Here is a 24,816-nt window from a genome sequence, read left to right on the forward strand (position 1 = left end):
CATCCAAAAGTAAGACATCCAAAAAATTGCTATGAATGAATGAATGAAACAAGAGCTCAAACCTTCTACTTTCTTACATCCACACATCTGGACAATCACTGTGTAGAATAAAAGTTGTGAGGGTTAGATGGGCGCAACACCAGACCTACTACTAACACTAAAAAAAGCTGAAATGCGGGAGGGCATCAGAGGTCTGGAACCAGGCTTTATTCCGTGGGCCTTACTTCAAAAAGACTCCATGCACAGTGATTTTAAGATAATATTTTCATTTAACCCCTAGGGGGTTCCATACATTGTATTTACAGAAGGGATAATACCTTTCAAGTTGGATGTTTAAAAATTTAAATCGGTGACCACCCATGGCTCCTCTATGCAGCCAATCAAAGTAAAGAAGGGTGATCATTTGTTTCTGGTTTACCTGTGACCTTCTTTAGTCACACGCAAGGGACTTATGTATTTTCATAACACAGATGATCTCTTCCTTTGTTCCCTTTATTCCCTTTATTAAAACATCTCCTCTTTTGCCATGGGATATATAAACACATTTAACATGACTCTCAAAAAGCCCTTTGCTGTCTGTAAAGTTTTCTCAAAAGTTAGAAAAAGATAAAGAGGAAAAGCTGTGTGTCTCCCTCTTCTACAATCACCCTCTTTGCTATGGAAGACGCCTGCTCTGCAACCGATTACCCAGCAGCCTCTGTTGTATTGGGGATTCCCCCGAGCATCCACTGATTGTTTGGATGTCTCTTTCTGCGGAGCTGCGAGTTCAACACTGATTACCTGGTCATCTGCGGAGACGTGTTAACAAAAGGTGTTTGTGTTTCCAGGCGGCTCTTTGTGATATGATCGCCAACAGGCAGGACGGCGTGTTAATGCAATTCTACTTCCTGCTGGAAACAGCTGAGAGCAGCCATATGGTAATGGGACGCATAAGCAACCAGCTGACCTCCATCAGACACTACAAGTCTGACTCGTCCTCGTCTGGACACGTACACTCTCCCTGGATTATCATTTAGAACTGACATTATTTTGTAGAACGTTCCACGAAATAATAAAAAAGTCAGTGCAATCTGATACAAACACCGTTTTAAAACATTAAGGAAAGAATGTGCGGCAAAGAATCTGTGATCTCGCTCACACACACACACACACACACACACACACACACACACAGTATCAGTGCTGCTCTTAAGCTGCACCGTAATAACTTCCACTCAGCATTCACATGGAAATCAGCTCCATTGTTCATTTTAAGGAACATCTGCTGTGTGTGTGTGTGTGTGTGTGCACGCGTGTGTGTGTGTGATGATGATGGTACCCAGTGAAGAACATCCACACACACAGACACACACCCAAGTACAGCTTTAGATGCACGCACACTCACTCAGTCTGTGTTAAACTCTCTTTGTGCGAACAGAAACTCGTTAGCAGCCTCTTTATATTTGCACTTAACCACCAATTATCTGTCATTAAGTGCATCCATGGAGACTCACTACACACACAAACACACCTTATTATTCACTCTGTGGACATGATGTCTGAAATAGTTAACGGGTTGCAAAATCACAATGGCCCAATCCCAATGTTCCCCCTAAACCCTAAGCCCTGAACCCTCACAGACTTTATTGACGTCATTTGGAAAGTGATTGAGTGTAAGAGGTTGCAAGGGCTCAAAATGCTGTAAACAGGAACGGAACAGCACTTTTCTGCAAGCTGAGACGGCTAACTTGGTGTTGATCTTGATGTGACATCCACAGGCAATCAAAGGCCTGAAAATTAGGGGGTTTTATGCAGCGTCTGCTGCATATGTTTGTAAAACCAGTTCATTTAGTTTTGTGCAGCATTCTATTTCTCCTCGTCAGTGAAAAACTCCATCCTACTAAAAGTTAGGGATGCACCAAATGTTCGGCCACCGAAATTAATCCGCTGATTAACCGAAATTTTACCCGAGTATTACCTTGACATGTCTGCAGTGTGGAAGCATTTTAAAGTGTCCGAGAAAGACGCCGTTTGCAGACACTGTTCTTCTGAATTGTCTCCTAGCACATCCTCTCCATCAGGCTGACTTCTTAGAAAAGGCAACAAACGGTCAGACCCGCTTTGAGTGTTTCTGTCACTCGTTTCTGAGAAGGCAATTAAGCTAGCTGCACCTAAATTTGGAGTGCACACGTATTCAAGCCTTTATGGTAAATCCACTGAAACAGACCAGAGCGACTGACAGGCAGGCTGGCGACTTTATCCTGTCAGTTTCAGTATGAGTCCTAGAGAGGCTGTGAAGTCTTCATGTGACACAATATGAGAACCACATACAACATTATTCATCAAACTTCATGAATTTAGAGTGTGGATACACATGTGACAATGTCCGGTTTTCAAAATAAGGTGTCTGTACAGTATGGAAATAAGATTAATTGGATTATATTCACAGAAAGTATAAAACATATTACATGTGTCCATTAAAAGTAAATGGACACTTGTAATTTATTTTACCGGATCCTCTAGGGCAGGGATCGGCAAATAAGTCTGGCATCGGGACAAATTTTTTTCAAGCCATTACATGGCGGGCCAGAACAAAGTCAAATTATTTCAAATCCTTGTATACTTGTGTGTGCGCTTAGCTCAGTCGGTACTGTGCAAGTCCCATTAAGAAGGTTGTGAGACAAATTGATTATAAGGACACTTTTGCACATGCTCACAATAAAGCATGTGCTGCAGTGTGTGCGCGTCCCGCCATTTGATCCGGATTCAAAAACCTATGGATGCTTATTTTCATTTCCCTGAGGAGATTCCACACGTTTACTGACGGCTTATTCAGAGGTGTTTCAGGCAAGCCAGAGACTCTTGTGAATGTCCTTCAGAACTTTTCAAAGTAAGAGCTCTCAATAAACTTAACTAAACATAAAGCATTGCTGCAAAAAACGTTCTCATGCTCACTTAAGAGGAAGAGATTGTGTGAGTAACTGTATCTGTCATGACTGAGATCTATTTCAGCACCAGCCGCTATCAATTTATTTTATCAATTTTTTTCTGTTATCAAAGCAATCTGGCCGTGGCCGCCTATTGCCGACCACTGCTCTAGGGCCTCGGACCCACTCACCATAGTCTTACCAAATCCTGTGGGAACACTGAGTAAAAAGCACATTTTGACTATTTAATTTATGCAATGGTAAAAAAAAAAAAAAAAGGCAAAATAAATGGAACAAATGTGAAAAACCTTGTTCGGTGTTCAGTTTTTCATTATGTTCAGTTTTGGCTTCTGCCAAGAATTTTCATTTCGGTGCATCCCTACTAAAAGTCACACTGAAAAAAATAATTTTCTATCACTTTGCTGCCTTCGTGTCTCAGCAGTCACAGTGAAGCGAATCATTTCAGCACTAACAGAAGAGCCACCGACCCTATGCATTCATGACATGAGCATTCATTTTTGACGAAACTACTGTGTATGCACAAGACAAATCAATTGGAAATCAATCTGTCAAATGCAGGACACATTTATGGAGCAATGAGGGGAAAAACTGACCACTGTTATTACTGTTTGTAACACTGATAAAAACTTCTCTGACTGGTTGTTCCCTGTGGTCTCAACACTGAAATGAAGGACAGGCGTGTTCTGGGGGTTTCTTCCTCAGCTGCAGCTCACAGCAGGAAGACAGACTTCCAGCTGGTTGCCATGGTACCAGTTTAACAGGCAGCGGCGGCAGTCATCAGGGCAGGATGACACGATGGATATGTATAAAGTCTAATTAGCTCGGCACGACCCTCACTGTCCAACAGCCATGACCCAAATCGTGTCAGATCAGCACAGCTGTGTTCCTGCTGAGAGACGCAGCCGGGCCGCGAACCCCAAGGCCAAACTTCACCTGTCCATCCCAGCTGGAGCTGTCTGTCTGCATGAACAGGTGAAGCCAGCGTGAAGGTAATCACTGCAGACAAACAGGCAAGGAGGAGGATGGAGGACGCTGACAAACTGTGTCATTATAGCGAGGAAAAGACCAGCACAGACTGAGAGAGAGCAGTGCAAGGTCAAAGGTCAAACAAGCTACTGAGTATAGATACAAACTGCAGCCTGAAGCGTGATGGTTAACATGAAGAAGACGTACAGGAAACAGGGGAAGAAGGAAAGAAAGAGAAATCATTGCACTGTAAAATCAGCTGCTGAAACTGTAGAACTAATCAGAATAACCTTCAATTGTAAAACCAGCAGTGAGTACTATTTTACACACAAAAGAACACACAGGTGGCAGGATTAAGGACAGCAATGAGAACAAAACGGAGGGCGATCTGACCGGTGAGAAGGAAATCTCCCAAGATTCATCACAAACATCCAAGCAATCTGCAGCACAGAGACAGATGGTAAAAATGAACAGATGTCTGTAACACCCTTCTTGAGGCGAGTGTACTTTCCAGGACAAGCTGAGGAGGAGGTTTCTCCAGAAGGTCGCACGTGGTGAGTGATATTTGATAATCAGCTGTTGCCTTTAAGCTCAAACAGAGGACCATGAGTCAATCCTGTTGTGGGGGTAAGGTCACGTTGAAAAGTCACGTTAAGTCCTTTTCCTTTTGCACTCTGTGACTTGATTGAGGTAAAATCCTGGATTACAAAGCTTAAGAGACAAAGGCAGGTCAAGTTGATTTGATTTGCCATCGGGACCCAGCAGGCGCATTAAAAACCTGTGATCAGGCGAAAAGAAATAAGCAGGAGCAGCACACTGGACGGACTGAGATGGATTAAACAGTCTGAACTTGCGTGATTAAACAGGCGGTGATGCTTTAATCTGTAACACTGGACAGTTGCTGAGATGCTGAGATAGAAAGAAAGAAAGAAAGAAAGAAAACCATTGTCATTTTTAACTGCTGCATAAGACCTTCAGCAGAGTTACATCATGTAACCTGGATGTCATGGGATTTATGGTGGAATCCATTTAGGGAGTCACACAAAGCGACTACCTCTCTTTGTATCCAAAAGATTAATCAACTTTTCACTTTATAACTTAACTTTAGTGTTTAAACATATTAACTGTGTGTGTAGCGTTCACTGAACAAATATATGTTGGTGTATATGTCAACCAACAACAGCAAACACAGCAACTGTGCTTGGCTTGCAAGCACTCATCGAGGTTTCGGTTGTTTTGACCTGTGTTTCACTCCCTCAGTTTCCGCTTGAAGGCTGGTTCTGTTGTTGATTGTTGTCAGTGAACTGTGTTGCTGTTAACCAACCGGATTGGTTGTTAAAGGAGCTGGTTAGATGTAGGACTGAAAATATAGACTGACATGTGATCCGTTTCATATGGACTGTGCGCACGAGCTTAGTGGCAAGGCAGTTAGTTTATTTCCCAGGCAATCTGTAGACCTGCTGATGCCATGGATATTTTATTTACTTCCAGAGGATCCAACCACTCACCAGCTGACGTGGCAACTTGTTAACCCCCAATGTATGAATGAAGATTTCCAACGTTGTCGCCAGACAAGAATGTTAACATTGGTCAATTCTGTATAACCCCAGATTTACATTCAGTGTTCAGTAATTGTAGATCTGCGATGTGACGTGTACCACATGTCTCCTGCATGAAAGCTGGATGTACTACATTACATTCCTCCTTGCTACTTGCTGCTGTTTGGATTTATCCTGGAGTCTAGAGTATTACTTCTGCTGCTCACCAAACATACCATGTGCCAAACCTACTGCCTAAATGAATCAAATCAAAGAGAAAAACAAATGTAAGCAAGTCTAAAAAAAAAAAAAGATTAACCCATACGTTACGCTATTGCGACTGAATGTCGATAAATGAGAAACAGCCAAGGTAGGCTAAACGCCTGCCGTTCCACTGTCACTGTCGTTTTCATACATCCATGCAAAGAAAACTGCACCAGAACACAGTGCACCATTGTAGATAAAAAATGCGGTCAACATAAAATTTCACTCCCAAGCTCAACCTACCCCCATGATCACTCAAGCCAAGTGAGGTAAACAGGTGAGTGCATCTACTTCTAACCACGTCCTACACACCCACAAACACCCAAGTGCCACTGCAGTGTGTCAATACAAATGAAGAACATGAATATTCAAAAAGCTCATTGCATGTTCTTTAAAAACAGGAGTTGTAATGGGAAAAGACTTTGATGTCTTTTATGAAAAACGGCAAAGCTAGAACCCTATTGACCATTTTGCATGCATTTTTTATTATTATTAACCATAATTTACCTGTACACCTGTACAACATCAGTCAAGCTTTATGTTGCAGTGCACAACACATCTGATGAAAACTGAGGCTCTTATTAAAAAGTTCAGCTGATGTTTATATTTCTTTACTTTTTGGTGAATCTACTCCACAGAAAGTCATGCTACATGAGCTACTAACAGTTCCTGTTTGCACTGGATGTAAAGACAACCATCACTGGATTAATGCTGATACAAGAGAACATGTCTAAACATGATCATTATCAGACAAGATGACATTATAAGGAGAAACTTTCAAATCTTAATAATGTATTTTTATTAAATCTCTATTATACATGTCTCCTTCAGTCTCATATCTGCCTCTCCCTTGTCTCCTGAGACTCACTGTACAATAACACAGAGATATAGTCAAATATGAATTTAATGTGTCAAAGTTAAATCAAGGCCAAAGTAACATCAAACAGATCCAACAGTGACTTAGTTTTCCCCCGCAGGCACCAAAAAGATTCCTTTAATCAAATTTATTCACTTCACTATAACTTCAACCTACTTAGGGAAGAAAATGTGGAAGGAAGGAAGAATGAGTGGAGAAATATCAAAGAAAGAAAGAATGAATGAATTTGGGAAGCTAACTGCTAACTAACACCTGTATGTTCAGCTAGCTTTGGAGTTGTTGGTAGGAGCCCTGTTTCAACTTTTGTTGGAGCTAGCTAACAGCTTCCCCCTGCTTCCAGTCTTTGTGCTAAGCTAAACACATCCTGGACCTGTCTCTGTGCTAAACACACAAGAGATGAATCTTACTTAGCTTTAGTTTTAAGAGATTTTCATCCCTCTGTCCCCTCCAGCTTCCCACGACACTTCAAATTATTGTTGTTGTTACATTATGTAATCCAAAGGTATTGTTTTATTAAGGGTGCAGTGTTTTTATCCAACATAGAGACAGAGAGTAACAACTCCAAAATATCTGAGTAGTTTTATACACTTCCACTATAGATTCCAGTTGGCTGAAAACGTCTTGGCTGGACAGATCGACATATTGACAGACTTATAACCTCCCTCTGTATTAGTGAAGACTTCCCTCTCTCTACAGGAGCTCTGTGACCCCGCCCCGTCTCTCTGTCCCGTTTCTCTTTCATGTCTTTCAGTCTTTCTGGGCGGGCGGCAGCAGGCCGGCCGGTGGCTCAGCGGGGGAGTTTGGCAGCTTGTTAAATGTTTTCTAAAACACCCACAGTAATTCACAGAGCCTGTAATTAATCAGGAGAGGAACCCCGCAGGCCATAACCAGGAAATTGTGTGTGTGTGTGCGTGTGTGTGTGCGTGTGTGTGTGTGTGTGTGTGTGAGTGTCTGCACATTTGTTGTTTTTCTTAGAGAGGGACTTCATGATTCCACAGTGAACGGAGACAATCACCGCAGACCACAGAGACTAAACAAATCTGTGTTTTACTACTGTGAATTAGTGTCTGAGTGTGTGTGCGTGTGTGTGTGCGTGCGTGCGTGTGTGTGTGTGCGCGTGTGTTTAGTGATTTAATCATCTCAACCACATTGAAATTGCTCCTGCATTAGCAATGCAACACAAAACCACTTATTTTAAATCCAAACCTGTAAAGTAGTGGTGGGGGGTTTGAGGTTGACTTGCCGTGCATCCTTTCAGGCTTCAGTAAAACATAGCTGCAGCCAGCAGTGTGCCTGGCTACTGGATACTGAGTCGCTCCTCTCTGACAGGGCCCAAATTAGCACTCGCTACTGGCAAGTAAAAAACTACGCTGGTGAATCAAATAAAATAGGTCAGCCGCCGCTGACAGGTTGCTGAAATAGACCTACTTCACTTCAAACTCTCATCACTACAACACATAACTGACCACGTTTTGTTTCATTCGTCTCTGCACACTGGTGAGCATGTAACGTATGACCGTCAATAATGATATCGCAATTCTTTGATCGACCCTCGCCGTCCACTGTCACTATGGTTATCTTGCTCAGTGTTTCCACTGGTTATAAATCAGTTCACAACACTGTTATTCGCTATTCTGCTTAAATAGCCGCATTACAGCTGGCTAAAGTAACTTAACCAGCTGTAAGCACACTTTTCAGTGACTGCGGCAACGTTCTGGTACTTTGCTTCCCACAACAAACCTGTTAGTCTGCGTCACACACACAAGTTACCTATAAGGCCATCTTCAATTTCATTTTGATTTGACTGAAAATCAATTGTTTGAACATGAATGTATTTGTGAGCACAAGAGTTCTGACACCCAGATTGACAGAATACATGTAACTAACAGGCCAACAATAAACTTGGCTGTTGTCTGGGATAAGTGCTGGCAAGCTAGTATCTGTACTCAGCCAAAGATCTTCGTGTGGGAGGAAGATCTGTACAACTGTGAATGGACTGTTTCCCCATCTCCATCAGAGTGAGACCTCTTCTTTCTAGTTGAGTTTCACATTCACCAGTTAAACAAAAATATCATATAAAAAAATGTAAGTTTATAAACTTCATAGTTTTGAACCAGTGCCACTGTATTTGGGAAGTAAAGGTATCCACAGCTGTTGTTCCCGTATGTCATATTTCATCAACATGTAGGCAAATACAAATGTCAGATTCAACTTGGAATCAGCAAACTCAAGATGAAAGCATTTGGATCTGGACTGGAGTCAAAAAACATAATCTCATCCTAAACCTTAATATTTAAAAATAACATCACTAACACTACTTCAATACTATAATTTTCATGATACAATATAACAACACCTATAAGAAGATTATAAACAGACCTTAACAACACAGCAACACAATGATAGCCTTACAGCAACAAGATAACATAGTATAATGCCCTAACAACACTGTAGAACACTGTAGAACACTGTAGAACACTGTGTGAGCGGATTATTGGGCTCAACCCTGTGACTCTTTGGTAACAGGACACTTTGTAATCCACTCTGTAAGATTTTTTCCATTAGCATCCAACGCAAAAACCAGCAGCGTGCGCTGACAGCAGCACTGAATATGAATGATAGCTGCAGTAGTGGCTCTGTTTCTCACTGCTTTCATTAAGCCGCTAACAGGAACCGGCTAATGAGCCGGGCTGCACTCATTATTATGGGGAACAACACGCACATTCGTTATCCTAATCATCTAATCATGGTCACTGCCCTGTGGAGTCAGAACACACACATCTCCATACATCACCACACTGTGGATATTCATCACCCTCTAACTGCCTCCATTTGAAAAAACAAAGTGTAATGGGCATATTAGCACAACATATTTCTTATTTCTGGAGACTGAAGAAGTAAGTTTGTCATGTTGACAGCAAACTTTTCTATAATTTTTTTCAGTTTATGTGTAGGGTTTTATATTTTAATACTGAACTCTTTTCACATGTCCTCAGTGAACGTTTGGCCTCAGTAAATGCAAAATGAGACACATGCCTTTGGTGTGAGAGACCTGGGTTCAACTCTCCACTCTGACCCATCCACCAATGTGTCCCTGAGCAAGACACTTAACCCCTAGTTGCTCCCCTAGGTATGTGACCTCTGACATAAATGTAAGTCACTTTGGATAAAAGCGTCTGCTAAATGAAGAAATGTAATGTAATGCTTTAAGGACATAAATAGTGGGATTTAATTCCAAAATGGCTCAAAGAACTTTTCACTTACATGGGTCTTGAGTCACAAAAACATGTCTTCATCGTGTTTGACAGTAGTCACTTTCTCTTTTTTCACAAATGCTCTTTTCATTCCCTCATTATTCCTATTTGCTTCAACATTGCATCACAACTAAGCTAACGCCAGTGAAACTCAACACTTCCTGCAGATGTTTCACATTAAAAGTCTACCATAAAAGGGAGTGGCTATTGACTGTAAGTCGCTAGGGGACTTTTAATGTGAAATATCTGTACAGAAAGTGTCGAGTTCACTGATAACAGCTTAACAGCAACTGAACACATTGGCAAAGTAGAATTAGAGCAGCAGATTGGTGAGAATGCCGTGAGTTGTTGTACCAAAACTTTTAACATTTCCTGTGTTTGTTTGTTAAACAGAAATGTCCATAAATATGCAAGTGTATAAATGTAGCATGTAAGTAAACTGTTCATCTTATCAAATATATTTAATTTTCAGGTAGAGAGCGATAAAAGGCAGACAGACCGAGGGATGAATAAATAAATCCAGAGTGCGTTCACAGACAGCTGCAGGCTCGTCATGATAAGGAAAACCTCAGTTTAAATCCTTGTCTACTTTAGCTCTGAAATGTTTTATCAAAGATCATTTAATGGTAAGAGATGACAGAAAAACAGATTGAAATAAATGAAGGGTAGAAATCTACAGCATCAGCTCCTGTGTGCTCCTCTAAATGCTAAAATTACTCAGAAGGGTAATCCTGATCATGTCAGCTTTAAGTTTCGGATTTCTTTCGATTGATTTAGTTTCTTCCTTCCTGTGTACTCCTTTCTTTCCCTCATGCCATTTTTTTTCTGTAGCCGCTGGCACATGGTGGCTAGATTTGCACCTGCTCACTGATTTCACTCACTCATAGATTTAACCCTTACATACTGTTCAAATTTTATACCTTCACAGTATAAAGAATTCTCATATTAGTTACTATTTAGAAATATCTAAATAGCCCATGTCACATTAATAAATTAATGATTAATCCTTAATAAATGTTTCAGAGAGCAGGGAGAGTGTATTTTTTTAGTTTTACAACACTAAAAAACATGTACTATTACGCAGCATCATGTCCTGTTTTACACAAGACATAAAAACATAAAAGTCATAATTATTTAAATATAAATATAATTATATATACAGTTTTCAGAGTTTTGGAATTTATAATCTAACCATGTTTAACCCTTGCAACCATTAAACCCTGACAACCATTCACCACTTACACACAACAATAAATAATAAATTGCTTATTATCAACTAGTCTCTGCATTCAAAGCAGTGATAGGAAACTTTAGACTTTTATACTTTTATACTTTATACTCTACTTTGTAGCTTATTTTATTACATAGCAGGTGCTTGTGCTTGCAGGTGCAGATCTTGTGTCTGTGTGAAGGCCATAGGCTGTACATAAGAAGTGGACGTAGTCATCGTAACGTCACCCGCTGGTTTGTGGACTGCCATTTGAAGCCTTGAGTTTGGTCTTTAGGATGCCGACATGTTGATTTTTTGCAACCAGCAGCACCGGACGTGACCATATTTGGAGCTAACAGCCGTGTGTGGACCTCGCTAGCTTGCTTAGCTAGATGCATCTGTAAATAACGTTAACTGTAATTTTTTTTAAACGAGATGATAATTTTGTCTAGTGAAACACAGGCTTAAAGCAAAATGTACTCACCAGAGAAAGTGAACAGCCAACTCTAGCCTGATTGACAGGCAGTGTTGTGAGTAATGCGTTACATAAGCAACGCTATTAAAGTAATGTGTTGTCGGGAGATTTAAATAATCAATGATATTATGCTGCTGTACCTCATACCTAAATGCGCACAGCATCTTTGTTAATGGGGAGACGATTCATCCTATTTCATAAGCTCTCCCCCAGCTTTTAATCAGAAGGTTATTTTTATAACAAACACCCACATGATCCGCAGATATAACTCTGCACATCACTAGAACCCACCTATGCATACACATCTTACTATTAGAATAATAGGCCTATAAATAGCAGTGAAAGTAACTCAAAGTAACGCCAAAGTAGTGTCAAGCATTACAATTCAGAGACAGTAATATTGCAATAGAGGATATGCGTTGATGTCACTTCCCCTTCCGTAACACGCTGGACTGAGTGGCAAAACATCTGTTACCATGGCTGCGTTTTGCAAATTAAAGGCAGTTGGACTCGACAGTGATCCTTACTGCTTACCAAAGAACCAGTGGTCCAGCTCTTTCCCACTTTAGACGTGTTGTTTGTGTTTTAGCTGATTCAAGCTAACACTGCTGCTCGTCCTTCTGCCACTCAGTGAGCGTAACTGCGTCATGTGACATCATGCGCATACCCCCTATATAACTAATTACTCTCAAATAACTAGTAACTAGTAATCTATAATGTATTACATTACATTATACCTGTCAACACTGTTGACAGGTCACCATGGAAACAACTTGACAATCACAGACAGTCCTGCCCTGAAGCATCCCCTGCTTTCCGGTCTATTTTCCTTGAAATGAGACCATAATTTACTAAATGAACATCATGTTGTATTAAAGAAGACATGAAAGGAGTGATTGAGACCATAAACTCATTAGGAAAGTGAAGTAATAAGTTAGCTGAGAAGTCGGGTCATTTTACCATTATTTCTAATGGAACCGGACTTCTTTATGCAACCGCCGGAGTCTCCCCCTGCTGGCCGTTCAATAGAATGTAGGTTTAGGGGAATTCCACGGTTGCTTCACTTCTCAGACCGGAAGCTTCCCGCTTGGTCAAGGCTCCTTCTGACCTCTGGGTTTCTTCTGCTCCCTTTTTGCACCATATATGATCAATCAAACAGCCTCAATGTACAAAAAATTGTACCACCTGTACAAAAGTATAACATTTTAAAATATGTAGATTTGTGTATTTTGGGTCATTTTAGGAAAAGTCATCAAATTTCAGGCTAATAGAATGATGTTTAGGGTATTTTTTACTGCTGTCAGAATCAAAACGGGTCAAATTTGACCCGAACAGTATGTAAGGGTTTAGAAAAAAGGCTGGTCTTTCCTGCAAGAGGCCAGACAGCACACTCACTCTGGAGATTTCCTACTTGACTAGTAGTTGTTCAAAACATTAGTCAACTAGTCAACAACTTCCAAGACAATAGTCCATTATTTAAGTAGAGTAAACACAATAGCCACAGTACATATCCTACTCCTAATATTTCACAACTACCAACCTGTCCAAGAGCAGTAATGTGACATAGTGTCTGCCCTTAGCTCTCTCCATCGAGTAAAAGCTCCACCACTGGTTATTCATGTCGCCGTCCATCATTTTCTTTTTTTGACAATAATCCTCCTTCCTCCACGGCAAGTTTCTTTTTTATCTGGAGCATAAGAAACTTTTCTTGGACGCTTCTTAGGTTTTTCCTGTCACATGCTCTGCCATGCTTCTAATTGCTTTAGCTACTCCGTCACTACGGTCGCTCCACTGCCATATATAGAGGGAGTTGCGTCATCTCGTTTCAATTTCAATTCAAGCGTCTTTATTGGCATAAAGACACAGCTAAAGCATATTAACACAAACTATACAAACAGCTTGTTTGTAGTCCAGCCGTTTCTTCTCTGAGTCATTACACGTGTCATAATGCTCGCCTAGTGCCTAGTGTGGCACACACTCAAAAATACTGGTGGAGAAACACACTGAGCTGCAGCACACACAAGGACAAGACATCCACCCGCTGCCTCCCATCTCCCTACCGAACATTAGATACTATCCAATCAGTCAGTGGACATAAAGTTGTTACTAGCCATGTTTCCATCCAATTGTCATGCAAATTTTAAGTGAACTTTTGAAATGTTGCAAAAAAGAAAAAAAGCGATACTGCTAATTGGGTGTTTCCAGCAGCTGGGCTGTAGCAAATAAACCAGCTAAAGCGAGAGTAGTTGATGTTACATATGGCTGTAATAAACTAGACGTATGGGTTCCAAACCAGAAGCAAAACCAGCCTCACCTGAGGATCTTAGAAAAATGGAGAGAGCTTCAGGAATGCGTTTCAAGCGGGCAAGTAGTTACCAGCCATGTCTCTGTGCGTAATGGGAATATCCAGAAACAGCTGATCAGACGTGATCAAGTTCACTACATCAGAACTTATTCGGCCAAAGTGTTTCCATCCAAAAATTCAACTCAGAGCAGAAAAGCACCCGACGTCATTTGCTTTTTTCCACCATTGTCTTATTGGATGAGTTGGGAGGTAGCACACATCAAAAGCACAGATAGACTAAGGCAGGTGATTTCCAAATTCTAAAGAAAATGGATGTGCGGTGCATCTCGTGTTTCGCAACCTACAAAATCTTATGATGACCTGAGCATGTTTCCATGGCACTAAGTTAACATGTAGGAATTCAGCTTTATGATCAGATCCCAGACATGGGGTGCTGAAGACACAGACTCCTCCTGTTTATTGTAAACAACATGTGATTTTTGCAGGCAGCAACTGTTGAGAGCAGAGTGTAAACAGAATATGAATGTGATGTGAACACAGAGACAGACTCAGAGGGGATGCTGAGACAAAGACATGAAAGGACGGAGACGAGCAGAGAGGCCCAGCTGGAAGGAGAATGAAAACACCGGAAGGTTAATTTGCAGATTTTCTCCTGAGAGTCGAACAAACAACAGCTGCTTCTGTTTGATTTCAACTCTCTGCTTGCAGAAAAAATACTGTTGTTTGTTTCATTAAAGGTAAAAAAAAAAAAAGTAGTTTCTTTCTGATTAGCCCTGTATTCAAAGTCCTGTATGTTAGTTTGGGAGTGAAATCTACGGAGCCCACAAAGTCCCAGAAGAAGATATTTTTACCTTATGTGCTCAAAATAATAACTTGTCATGTTCTTCAAATGATTTTACAGTTTCCATAACCTCAGGAATATGTAAAATAATGACAATAGAATCAAGTATATTCATCTGTTTAACAGAACCAAACAGACATTTCTCTCAACAAATCCTTTTCCGTCCATCATTTGGTCACTCTCATTGTTAGCTTTGTGTTAAAATGAACAACAACCAAGGATGTGTTACTTAGAGAACTGGATACATTTCAGAGGAAGTTACTCACTAGCTGTGTTTCCATCAACGTGTTTTATGCGCATTTTGAAGTGTCGCATTAGAAAAGGTAGAGTTTTACGCTCGCTTGAGGTGGTTTTTGCCTTTGTCGAAAAACAGTAAATGTGTTAAAGGGGAGAAGGAAACACTTTTTCCGAATAAGTTCTGATGTAGCAAACTTGTAACTCAGGACTGATCAGCTGTTTCTGTTGTCAGCGTCTTGCAATTTCCTGCACCTCGCGGCTGGTAACGCTCGTTTGTGCAGAGAAAAGAGGTGGATCCAAATCAGGACAGGTAGCCTTCATCATCTGTTCTGCCAAATTATGCATTTACCTCTTAAAGGTCCTTTTCAGATCCTTTGCTCTGCACACTGATCAAACGGGGTTATCACCGCATATTTTTGCTGAATCTCAATGAATGCTGCTTCTACTGAGTGTAATAAAATATTAAGACTCTAAACGTTCATAAAATATATGAACGAATCATTCGAATCACTTATCACCATTGATTTTATAGCGTTTAAAAGCATTATTTGGAGGTGCATGCAATTCTCACCAGGCATGCAAAACTCGGCATAACACCAGATGGCTCGTAGCAACTTGCCCACTTGAAACACATTGCTGAGGACCTCTCTCTATTTTTCTCAGATCCATGGTCATCAGGTTCATGTGGCTGGTTTCTTTTCTGGTTTGGAACGTCAACTACTGGCTGGTTTATTCGCTTCAAACCAGATGAAGTAAAGGCACATATTTCAAAGTGTCTGCTGTGACTCTATTATTCAAACTGGATTTCCTTCCTAGATGATATTTCACATCTCACTGGTATCTGAAGCCTTGTTGTTTTAGTGTACGGCTGTTTGTAAACTGAACTGACTATGACACAAATTAAGGTTTCTTCAATGGTTGTGTATGGGGGGAAAGTATTTTTGGGCCAGTAGGTAAAATGACCAGTGACCCAATTCTGACATTGGCAAGTACGACAAAATCACCTCACAGCGTCTCAGGGGTTAGTGACAAGGCGATGTTGACAGACGTCTTGCGAAGTGAGCTTCCCCACAGAGTGTTCTGACTCTGTGACATAGCAGAATGCCATCATAAATGTTACAAAATGAATCACAGCAGCCAATCACAGTATGTAATATTATTAAGGATGGCAGCAATTCCTGGCAGAAATGAACAAAAGCCACACTCTTCCTCTCAGTCACACTCTGTTTTTAGTTTTTTTAGCAGCAAGGCTTGAAAAGCTGATCTTGCATAGATATGTTGTGGAAAATGGGAGCAATGTTGAAATAGCTCTGTTTGGCATAACTGGATATTCAGTTTTAAACCACGGTCTTGTCTTAGTTCATTTTGAAGATCTTTCTAAAAGCTATTGCTGAGCTACATCGGCCCCTAACCCAGTCAAATGAGTCGGTGGAGGCTGAGGGAATATAAAAGGATAACGTCTCCTCAAGAGTTTCGAAATGTAAACCTAATAGCTTACAATGCAGGGTGAGCGGTAACAGGTCAAATGTGGCCAGAGAGAGTCCTTTGAGTGGAATGTATATTCTATATTTTGTCCGTGCATGTGAGCAGATTTCTGTTTCTGCCTTGAATTCGTGTGTTCAGTTAATTTGGATCCTGAAAAATATGTGCCACGGCCTTGCATGGCATTCATCACTTGCAAGCAGCTTTGCGTCATCGCATTTCTCATCAGTTAAAAAGGTTTTCAGTTCCTTCTGCAATTCACACAAGTGCACCACTTTTCTGCGAGACAACCACTCTGCTCCCATCTCCTCACATAAAGTAATGAATAAACTGTTTTTCAGATGCCATATTTTGACAAATGCACAACACCATCACAACACATCAGCTAGGTCTGCTGGTGACCACAACATGCACGTGCAGAGAAGGGGGGGCCATGGGTGCTTGGGCACCTGCCCTTTTGCCCTTTGATGCCCAAAGTGCAAAATTTAATTAATTAATACGTTTTTTAATTTGTAAAGGCCATTTCGTGAAGGTCTGCCCAGTTAAACTGTTAGTAAAATGAATGAATAATAATTTCCCAGTAAATAAAATGACCCACATGATGACCTTTCACCTGATGACCTCATCTGTGACGAGCCCTCCCGTTCAGACACTGTTAGTGATTCAGCAGCTCTGCCTGCAGGACACCTTTGATTCCGCCGTAAGTGGGGTTTGCCACAATGTGCTTGTTGTGGGTTGTTGGAGGTATTTTACAAGGAAGACGCAAAGACAGCAGCACAGTTGTTGTGTATATTTCTGTGCGTCGCCGGTATAAGTGACGTTAGCTGCCGGCTAACACTGTGCCGACAGCTAACTTTACTTCTACACACAGATAAACAGAGGTGCTCAGTTCACTTCGTTCTTGCTGTTTGAGAAAAGTTTCACGGGCGTCGCGAGGTCTGGTATTTTTATGTAAATTGACTCAAAACCTTTCACTTAAACTAGGATTATTACAGTAACTTAATAAAAACGTAGTGTACCTTAAAACAATTAATTTAATCATTTAATTCAGCACAGTGTTGGAATAGATTTAGCCTACATTTGAACTGTTTACAACAGCAAACCTACTATCTAAAACTAAATGACTGTAAATACATGTAATAATGTCAGCATCAATGTAAAATAAATAATATTTCTGAAGAAATGGCTCTATATAGATTTCAGACAAAGGTATGAAATGTTAATGTGAAAGGTAAATGGTGCTCTGTCATGGTTATTATGGGCCAACAGAATGAACACACACATTGTCTATAGATTTGTCTCACTGTAAGAGCCTTGGCCAACCTCGTCCTTTCTCCCAGTTCTGTATCCTTCTCAGATTATTTCCCACACTTTTTTGAATCTGGTATATTGTTTCCTCTCCCTGTAGCTCTCGGTGCGCAGCAGTCTCTGTGAGCATCTCCCTCTTACTGTGCTTTCAGACCAAAAGCGAAGCGAGCGTTCGGGGTGGTGAGTTTACATACAAAGTCAATGCAAAGATCCGTAAAGCTTCAATTTCCTGTTGGGCGGCGCAAAGGGGGCGGTCCCGGTGACGCGAACGCGAAGGCCTTCGCGTGAGTTGAAAATTTCCAACTCGAGTGAATTTTCAACCCCTCAGCAGCAACTGTTCCCTGTAAGTTGTCAGCCCACAGTGTTTTAACGCTAGAGCTGGGTATTCCCCGTGTTTCTTTTTCAAGACTACGTCACAGCATTTGCTGATGTATCGATACAGAAGCATCTGTATACACGTATCAGCAAGGGATGCACCACAATATATTTCTGTATCGATATTTGGAGAACAGCCCCATTTTAAATCCTTGTTCCATGTGCCCCTTTTATACTTTGAGCACCTGCCCTTCCAAAGTTCTCTGCACAGCCCTGGACCACAACATCTGGGTTTCTCTCACTCACTCACAAAGCCCTTGGTGAATCTGAACAATAGCTGCTGCTGCTACATTTGATGTCTGCACACGTCACCAATGAGTCTGGCAATCGAGTCATCCAAGAGAGGAACTTTGGTCACATTTTGGTCACATTTTGTTTAACGTCATCTGGGTTAAGCATCTTGTTCAAAATGGCTTTTACAGTAATATTAATGTGTCAGCCACAGTGTGTGGCTTTTTTGATTTGGTCCTGAGTTTAGCTTCTTGGAAGCTAGCTTCAAACACTCTCTCAGACACCTTTGCGGCATTTTTCTTCAAAGCTGCCTGTTTTTCAGTGTGATCCCGCAAACAAACAAAATACTCTTCTTGCTTTGGAGTGACAAATTTCGTTTTCGTTTTCAAGCTTGCTAGGGACCATGGCACTTTTGGATAGCTTTTACCCCACATACTAAGTGTCACTGTATTGCCTCGAGTTCACCATTTTGGCTTTCTTTTGATCTCCACTTGTAGTGGACTGGAAAGACTTTGATCAAGATCCAGGATCTGTATTTTTATTGATACTGCTATCGAGTCTAGCGGGTCCCATAATGTAACGTTATGCCTCGAGAGTAAAGTCATATCATTTATATCAAATCTGAGTGAATGAATAAGAAAACTAATGTTCTGTAGTGATGGGCCCTGAAACTATATTTAACAGGCCCAGGGCTGAAGACCGCAGTGTTTATGACCAGGCTGCAGCCTCTGCTCTCTGTGTTGGCTCCTGTATACACACATACACACAGCGGCCAGCAGAGGGAGAGGCCACAGTGAAGATAGTGAAGTGAAGGTAACTAAACTGCTCGAGCTGACGACAGCTACGCACAATACTGTCAGTACATGCAATAAAACTTTTGTGAGTAAAAAGACAATACTTTATCAGTACATCTGTTCAACAAGCATAAATATTTAGAAAGCGTTAATTTAATCTGCTCGGTCTACCATCCATGTTTTATACTAGCATAGTGCTGCTAATGTTAGCCAAATGTTACAAACAAGCTAAATTGAAAGCTGTCTTTTACGTTGGGTTGCCACGTAGCTTAAAATTTGTCACATTGTTGAAAACTCAGCTGCTGGCTGAGAGAAACCACCTGCTCATCTCTACCAGGTAAGGTTACCTGCAGGCAGCGAATAACAGCAGCGAGGGAGGAGGGACTGATAACGACTGATGTCTGGGTTCTTCACTCTTTCTAAAGGTCACTCAGTAATGTCATAACAATGTCATTAAGTTTATATTGTGACTTTGTAAACTTTAATGCTGCTGCTCTAGAAACAACATTTAGTTGTTTTTAAACTATACAATTCTAATCTTGTAATTAATTTAAAAACAATCTGGCAGCTAATATGCACACTTTATTATTTGTTTATTTATAGCAAGTCATATCAGCCGTCCTCACAACCTCGTCTGCTTCATTTCTCATGTGGTCAGTTGGTGGTTTGCTCGGGTGGCTGAACGTGCAAAGTGGTCAAAGGCTTGGCTACATTTTTCTAAAGCCAAAGATAAGGAGCAAGTGAAATGCCATTTATGTTCCAAATAAATTTCTTTTAAGGGTGGAACAAATCATCAGTGGGAAAATCTCTCTGTTTGTTTGTAGAGTCCATATAGGTACTTTAAAACATGATAACCATATCAAATGAGTAGTTTTACTGTTTTTTGGGGGCCAATCATTGTTTTTGCCTTTATCATCCTTTGAGTCTATTCTAAGAGATATGTTGATTTTTTCAGTCAGGGCTATCCAGATCTGCCATCATTTGACATGATATTACATTTGATGTTTTATATTAGCCTTCATATTAAGGGAAAATATTTTGTCTAACTAGAATTTGCCACCTTGGGTGGTACCTGCAGGAGATCATTTTGGCCTGGGCCCTTGGACTATAAAGCACCTCAATATTGCGCATCAGTTAAAGAAAAATGCAGAACCTTCGACTGTCTTCTATGTCATTAACAAGCCTCCTCCACATGTGGTGCACCTGCTGCAGTAAAAATGGAATCGTGGGTGGAAAGATCCAAAAGACGAGTTGTGTCTTTTCGGCGGCTGTATGAAACACACTGCTGATGGAGAGAGTCAGCGGAGCAGACACATTCAGGGAGAGAGAGACAGGAAGAGGCGGGGCAAGCCGCTGTGTTTGCAGTAAGAGGCAAGAGATGTGGGTGTGTGCGTGGGGGAAAAAGAGGGAAGGATAGGGAGCAGATTCAAGATGTGATTTGACTAAAATAAGGTGGAGAATGAAGTAGAATTAAAATGGTGAAATAAGAAATAAGCTACTAGAAACTGAAATATGCCCCCACTTACCAAACCAACAATCAGCTGTTTTTCAGTGTCTGACTACACCTGAATACATGAGCAGTTTCAGTGTGAATCCAGCAGCAGCAGAGGAGCAGTCAGACAATAAATACAAATATATTTTATTTATGAAATCTTCCTGAAGCAAACAGATGGCTCAGATTTTATTTTTCATGACTGCATTTGATTCTGGATGTGATTCTCTGTCCCTGAGAGAGTCTGCAGACAGGAGGGTTTCTGTCAGTGGAGGAATGGATGATTTTTTATTCTATTGTATTTATTTTTTATTGCTTTGGGGATGTCAGGCCGTTAACCGTTTACACTCAGGATTTCTTTATTCTTTCCCTTGGGAGCTTTGAGAAGGGATATGGCTTCGTTTTTTGTTTTTTTTTACACAACAGAGTGCTGAAAGCATGTGTGTGAGTTCTTATACTTATTCTCTGTGAGGACTTAAGTGAGTTTGGACAGTAAGGACATTTACTCCAGTCCTTTTTATGGTACAAGAGTGTTTTAGTGTTCATGATAGAATTAGATTTAGGTGGAAGGCTCCACCTTTGCCTGGTGTTTTAAAAAGCCAACTATATAACGTGATTCAAGTTTAATGAGGGACCTTTGCTGTACGACTTCCCCTTTCTCTCCCCCGTTTCCTGTCCCCTCTCTACTGTCAAACTTGTGTGTTGGCTCACCCAGTACACTCAGCCCTGCGTGTGCAGTGATGTTGTGGTTCTTGTTGGTGGCTGTACAGCTGTAACTGCCAGAGTCGTCATCAGTGACACTCCTGATGATCAGATTACTGCCCGCCAACAGAGAGTACTTCTTATTCCTACAGAGGAAGGAATAGTGAGGTCATTTTGTTTGCATGTTTGTTTTATCAGTTGATAACGAATAATAAAATATTGAAAAACATTTTTTGAAAGTTAGCTTTGCTACTTAAAGGATAATTCCGGTTAATTTCCTATTTTTCTCAAAAATCCTGGGAAAAGAACAAAAAATAACAATGTATCAATCTGTCCCTCAGTACTTTTAGACTTTCTGAGTGTGTATACACCTATTGGTTCCTAGTGAAGATGTAAATCATAAAAACAGCTCACACATGAAGTACATACTGTAGATTCATCTTTATAAAAGGATCAGTAATTTCGCACAACAGCTGGACGCTATATTTTGTAGCAAACATTACTCAAAGGGGAAGAAATAGTGCATTAAATAGAGACTATGTTCAGCTGTCGATTAATACATGTCAAAATGAACTACAGTGTGTGTGTTCACGGTGATTAAGGAACATGCCATTGTGCAACAGTGAGGCTCACTGATGTGTTTTATGTGTTTCTGGACAATAATGGCTCTCTGGCTCAGAGATCATGTGATGTGTGGACAATAATAAAACTATAATATGCTATCACTATGCTTTTACTAATGACCCGGTCATGCTCGGGTACCTGTAGGGCTCCAATGGGAAAAACTCTTCAGAGATGCTGGTTGTTACATATGGATTATCTTAGGCTAATGTGTAATAGAGACACATTCAAACTGAAAGACGGTTAGACAGACCAGCTCTGGATCAGTTCCTCTCCTCTCCTCCATTGGATGCTCGGAGTTGGGTATCCGGAGGCAGAACATTCCAGCACGGCATCGGTTCCCAGCAGAGCCGTTACTCTGGATGGACGCTGGAGGAACTGGAGGTTCCTGCTCACCCCAGGCTCTGGGAAAGACAGACAGAGGGATATGGGAGTGAAAAGCTGTACCTGAATGGTCCATATATTATTGTGGATTATATATACATATACACACATATATACACACACACACACACACACACACACACATATATATATATATATATATATATATATATATATATATAGCAGCTCTGTAAAGCTGTAATGCTGAAAAGTATACAGTAAGATGGTTAAAAGTCAAGGGCAGTGACTTATGGTACTGCTCAGTCTTTTCATCAACACAAAGTAGCACTGAACACAGCATACAGTTACGGCTGATGTAAATGGCATTAATTTAATTTAATTAAATTGAAGGTATTTAAAAATATAAAAAAACCTGATACACAAATCAAACATTCAGAATGTGAGCAGTGGAGTAAATAACAACAACGTCCCAGTCTGTGAAACGCAAGGAGGAACCTGGTACCAAAGCATCACAAGGTTTTTAAAAATACACAAATACATAGCCAAGAAATCTGAATCTGATTTGCAAGCCAGATGTGGCAGCACTCCTCTGACAGACAAACCAGCTGATGTCACACTGACATGGATGAATCCCAAAACTATCTCAGTGTTATCTTATTTTTTTTAGTTGACATATCAGAGCTCATCTAAAAAAGAGTGAGGCCTGAGGAACACACACACACACACACACACACACACACACACACACACACACACACACACTCCTGCAGCGGTCAGGTTGTGTTTTGCCCTCAGGTTGGCCCGAGGGCTGGAAGGTTCTCAAAGAACGACGAGAAGATTTCCTTCAGGAGACAGGAAGTTACATCAACACGCCCCACGGCACTGACATGCACACACACACACACACAGTCACTCGCGCACACACAGACACACGCGCACACACACACACACACACACACACACCATTGACGTGAAGTATTCTGGTAATCCTCTATTAATCCTCCACTTTAAATGAGCATTTGGTCATTTAATCTCATTTCTTCAGGCTGACATGAATCAAACTTACATTTCAGGAAGTAATTGAAGAAAATAAAAGCATTAACGTATGATTAAAAAAAGAACAAGTTGTTTCACCATGTACAAGTCACACTTGATGTTTAAATCTTTTAAGTTTCACTGTATATATATGATATTAAATGCTTTTATAATATATATATAGTGCATGACCTCAGGCTTCAGGAAGAAAAAACAACAGAGACAGAAACAGAAAATAAGGACATCAGCAGAAACTGCAGCAGCGCACATGAGGAGACAAAAGAAGAAGAAGCAGGAGAAACGCCCACACAGCAGATTTTGTTTGGTTAGTCACAGAGAAGAGTAAAGACTGAGGGATCACAGAGATAATCACTGAACGACAGTGTGACTCTTTTAATGTTTCCACGGACACGCCACCAAAGGAGGCTGTCAGCAAATTGGATGACACACCGCTGGCATTACAATGAGGAGGAACACACACATACCCAAGTAGACAAAGACACACAACATCTGTATGGAAAGCCTCTGAAATGTTGACATGAAGGTGAACTGTCTGATTATTATTGCACAATTCATCCAGTTACAAACCTTCATTCAGTTCACTGCACAGTGAAATAGGCTCTTAGGACCAGGAAGGTCATTATGTCATTATTGTCATTAGGTTATTATTCTGATATGGTTGGGGTCTGAACTTGTTACCTTGTTTGAGTTCTCAATTCAAAATTGAAAAAAACACGGTGCAGAAACATCATCAGCTTCTTCCAGCCACACAACTGAGCAGCTGGTTGATTTTTCATCCGCATAAATTCCCATTCCAGTTCTCTAGGTTCTACCCAATGCTCCCTAAAAATACAAACTATAGTTACTATAATCTCTGTTATCGCCATCAGTTTGAATATTTCCAATTTTATTCTAAGAAATCATAGAAATCATCAGGTCAGTATGGTGGATTGCTCTAATACTACAATACCCATGAGCCTCTGCGCAGCCTTCGCTATGGAAAGAGAAGCCAGTCAGGTGATCTGACAGTGAACTGATTTGAACTGTTAATGTTAAAGTTTCTACAAAGTTTAATCTTTAGCTTCAGCTGGCTGTTAAAGGAGAAAGCAACATCATTTTAAAGTTTCACATCTGTTCAGGTTTATCTTGAAACAATACTCACATTTCCATCATTAATCTGATTGCTTCATGAAGACTGACTCTACTACTCTCTACAGCTGTTTTGGCCAGGTCTCTCTTGGAAAAGAGGTTTTAAATCTCAATGAGATCATCTGGTTAAATAAAAATAAATATAAAATCTTACTACTGGACAAAGCAGAAAGTAGGACAGGAGTCAAAGGTCAAACAGACAGAGATGCAGTATCTAGAAATGACACATGGAAATCACATTGTGCCATCTGATAATCTCTGACCTTTGACCTCTGAGCCGTTCTGATGGCTTCATCTGATAAAAACTTTATAAAGTCAAAGTTAATAAAATCTTTATGGAGTCCAAATCATTAAAGCTTAATCCATCTGTTCCATTAAAACTTCATGC

At 40.6% G+C, this 24,816-nt stretch overlaps 1 protein-coding gene across 3 annotated transcripts in view; it reads right to left on the reverse strand.

Moving 5' to 3' along the window:
• dcc (DCC netrin 1 receptor) overlaps positions 1-24,816 on the reverse strand; it is a 318,930-nt gene that overhangs the window by 151,607 nt on the left and 142,507 nt on the right. For all 3 annotated transcript variants that reach the window (XM_038733764.1, XM_038733762.1, XM_038733763.1), the window contains exons 5-6: positions 22,153-22,303; positions 21,288-21,424 (exon numbers count right to left, since the gene is read on the reverse strand). In XM_038733764.1, coding sequence (XP_038589692.1) covers positions 21,288-21,424; positions 22,153-22,303 — 288 coding nt within the window. The remainder of the gene's footprint in view (positions 1-21,287; positions 21,425-22,152; positions 22,304-24,816) is intronic.

Source organism: Micropterus salmoides, unplaced genomic scaffold, assembly GCF_014851395.1.
Source record: "Micropterus salmoides isolate LMB-PRFRI ecotype aquatic unplaced genomic scaffold, ASM1485139v1 Ms_hic_scaffold_20, whole genome shotgun sequence".
Lineage (NCBI taxonomy): Eukaryota > Metazoa > Chordata > Actinopteri > Centrarchiformes > Centrarchidae > Micropterus > Micropterus salmoides.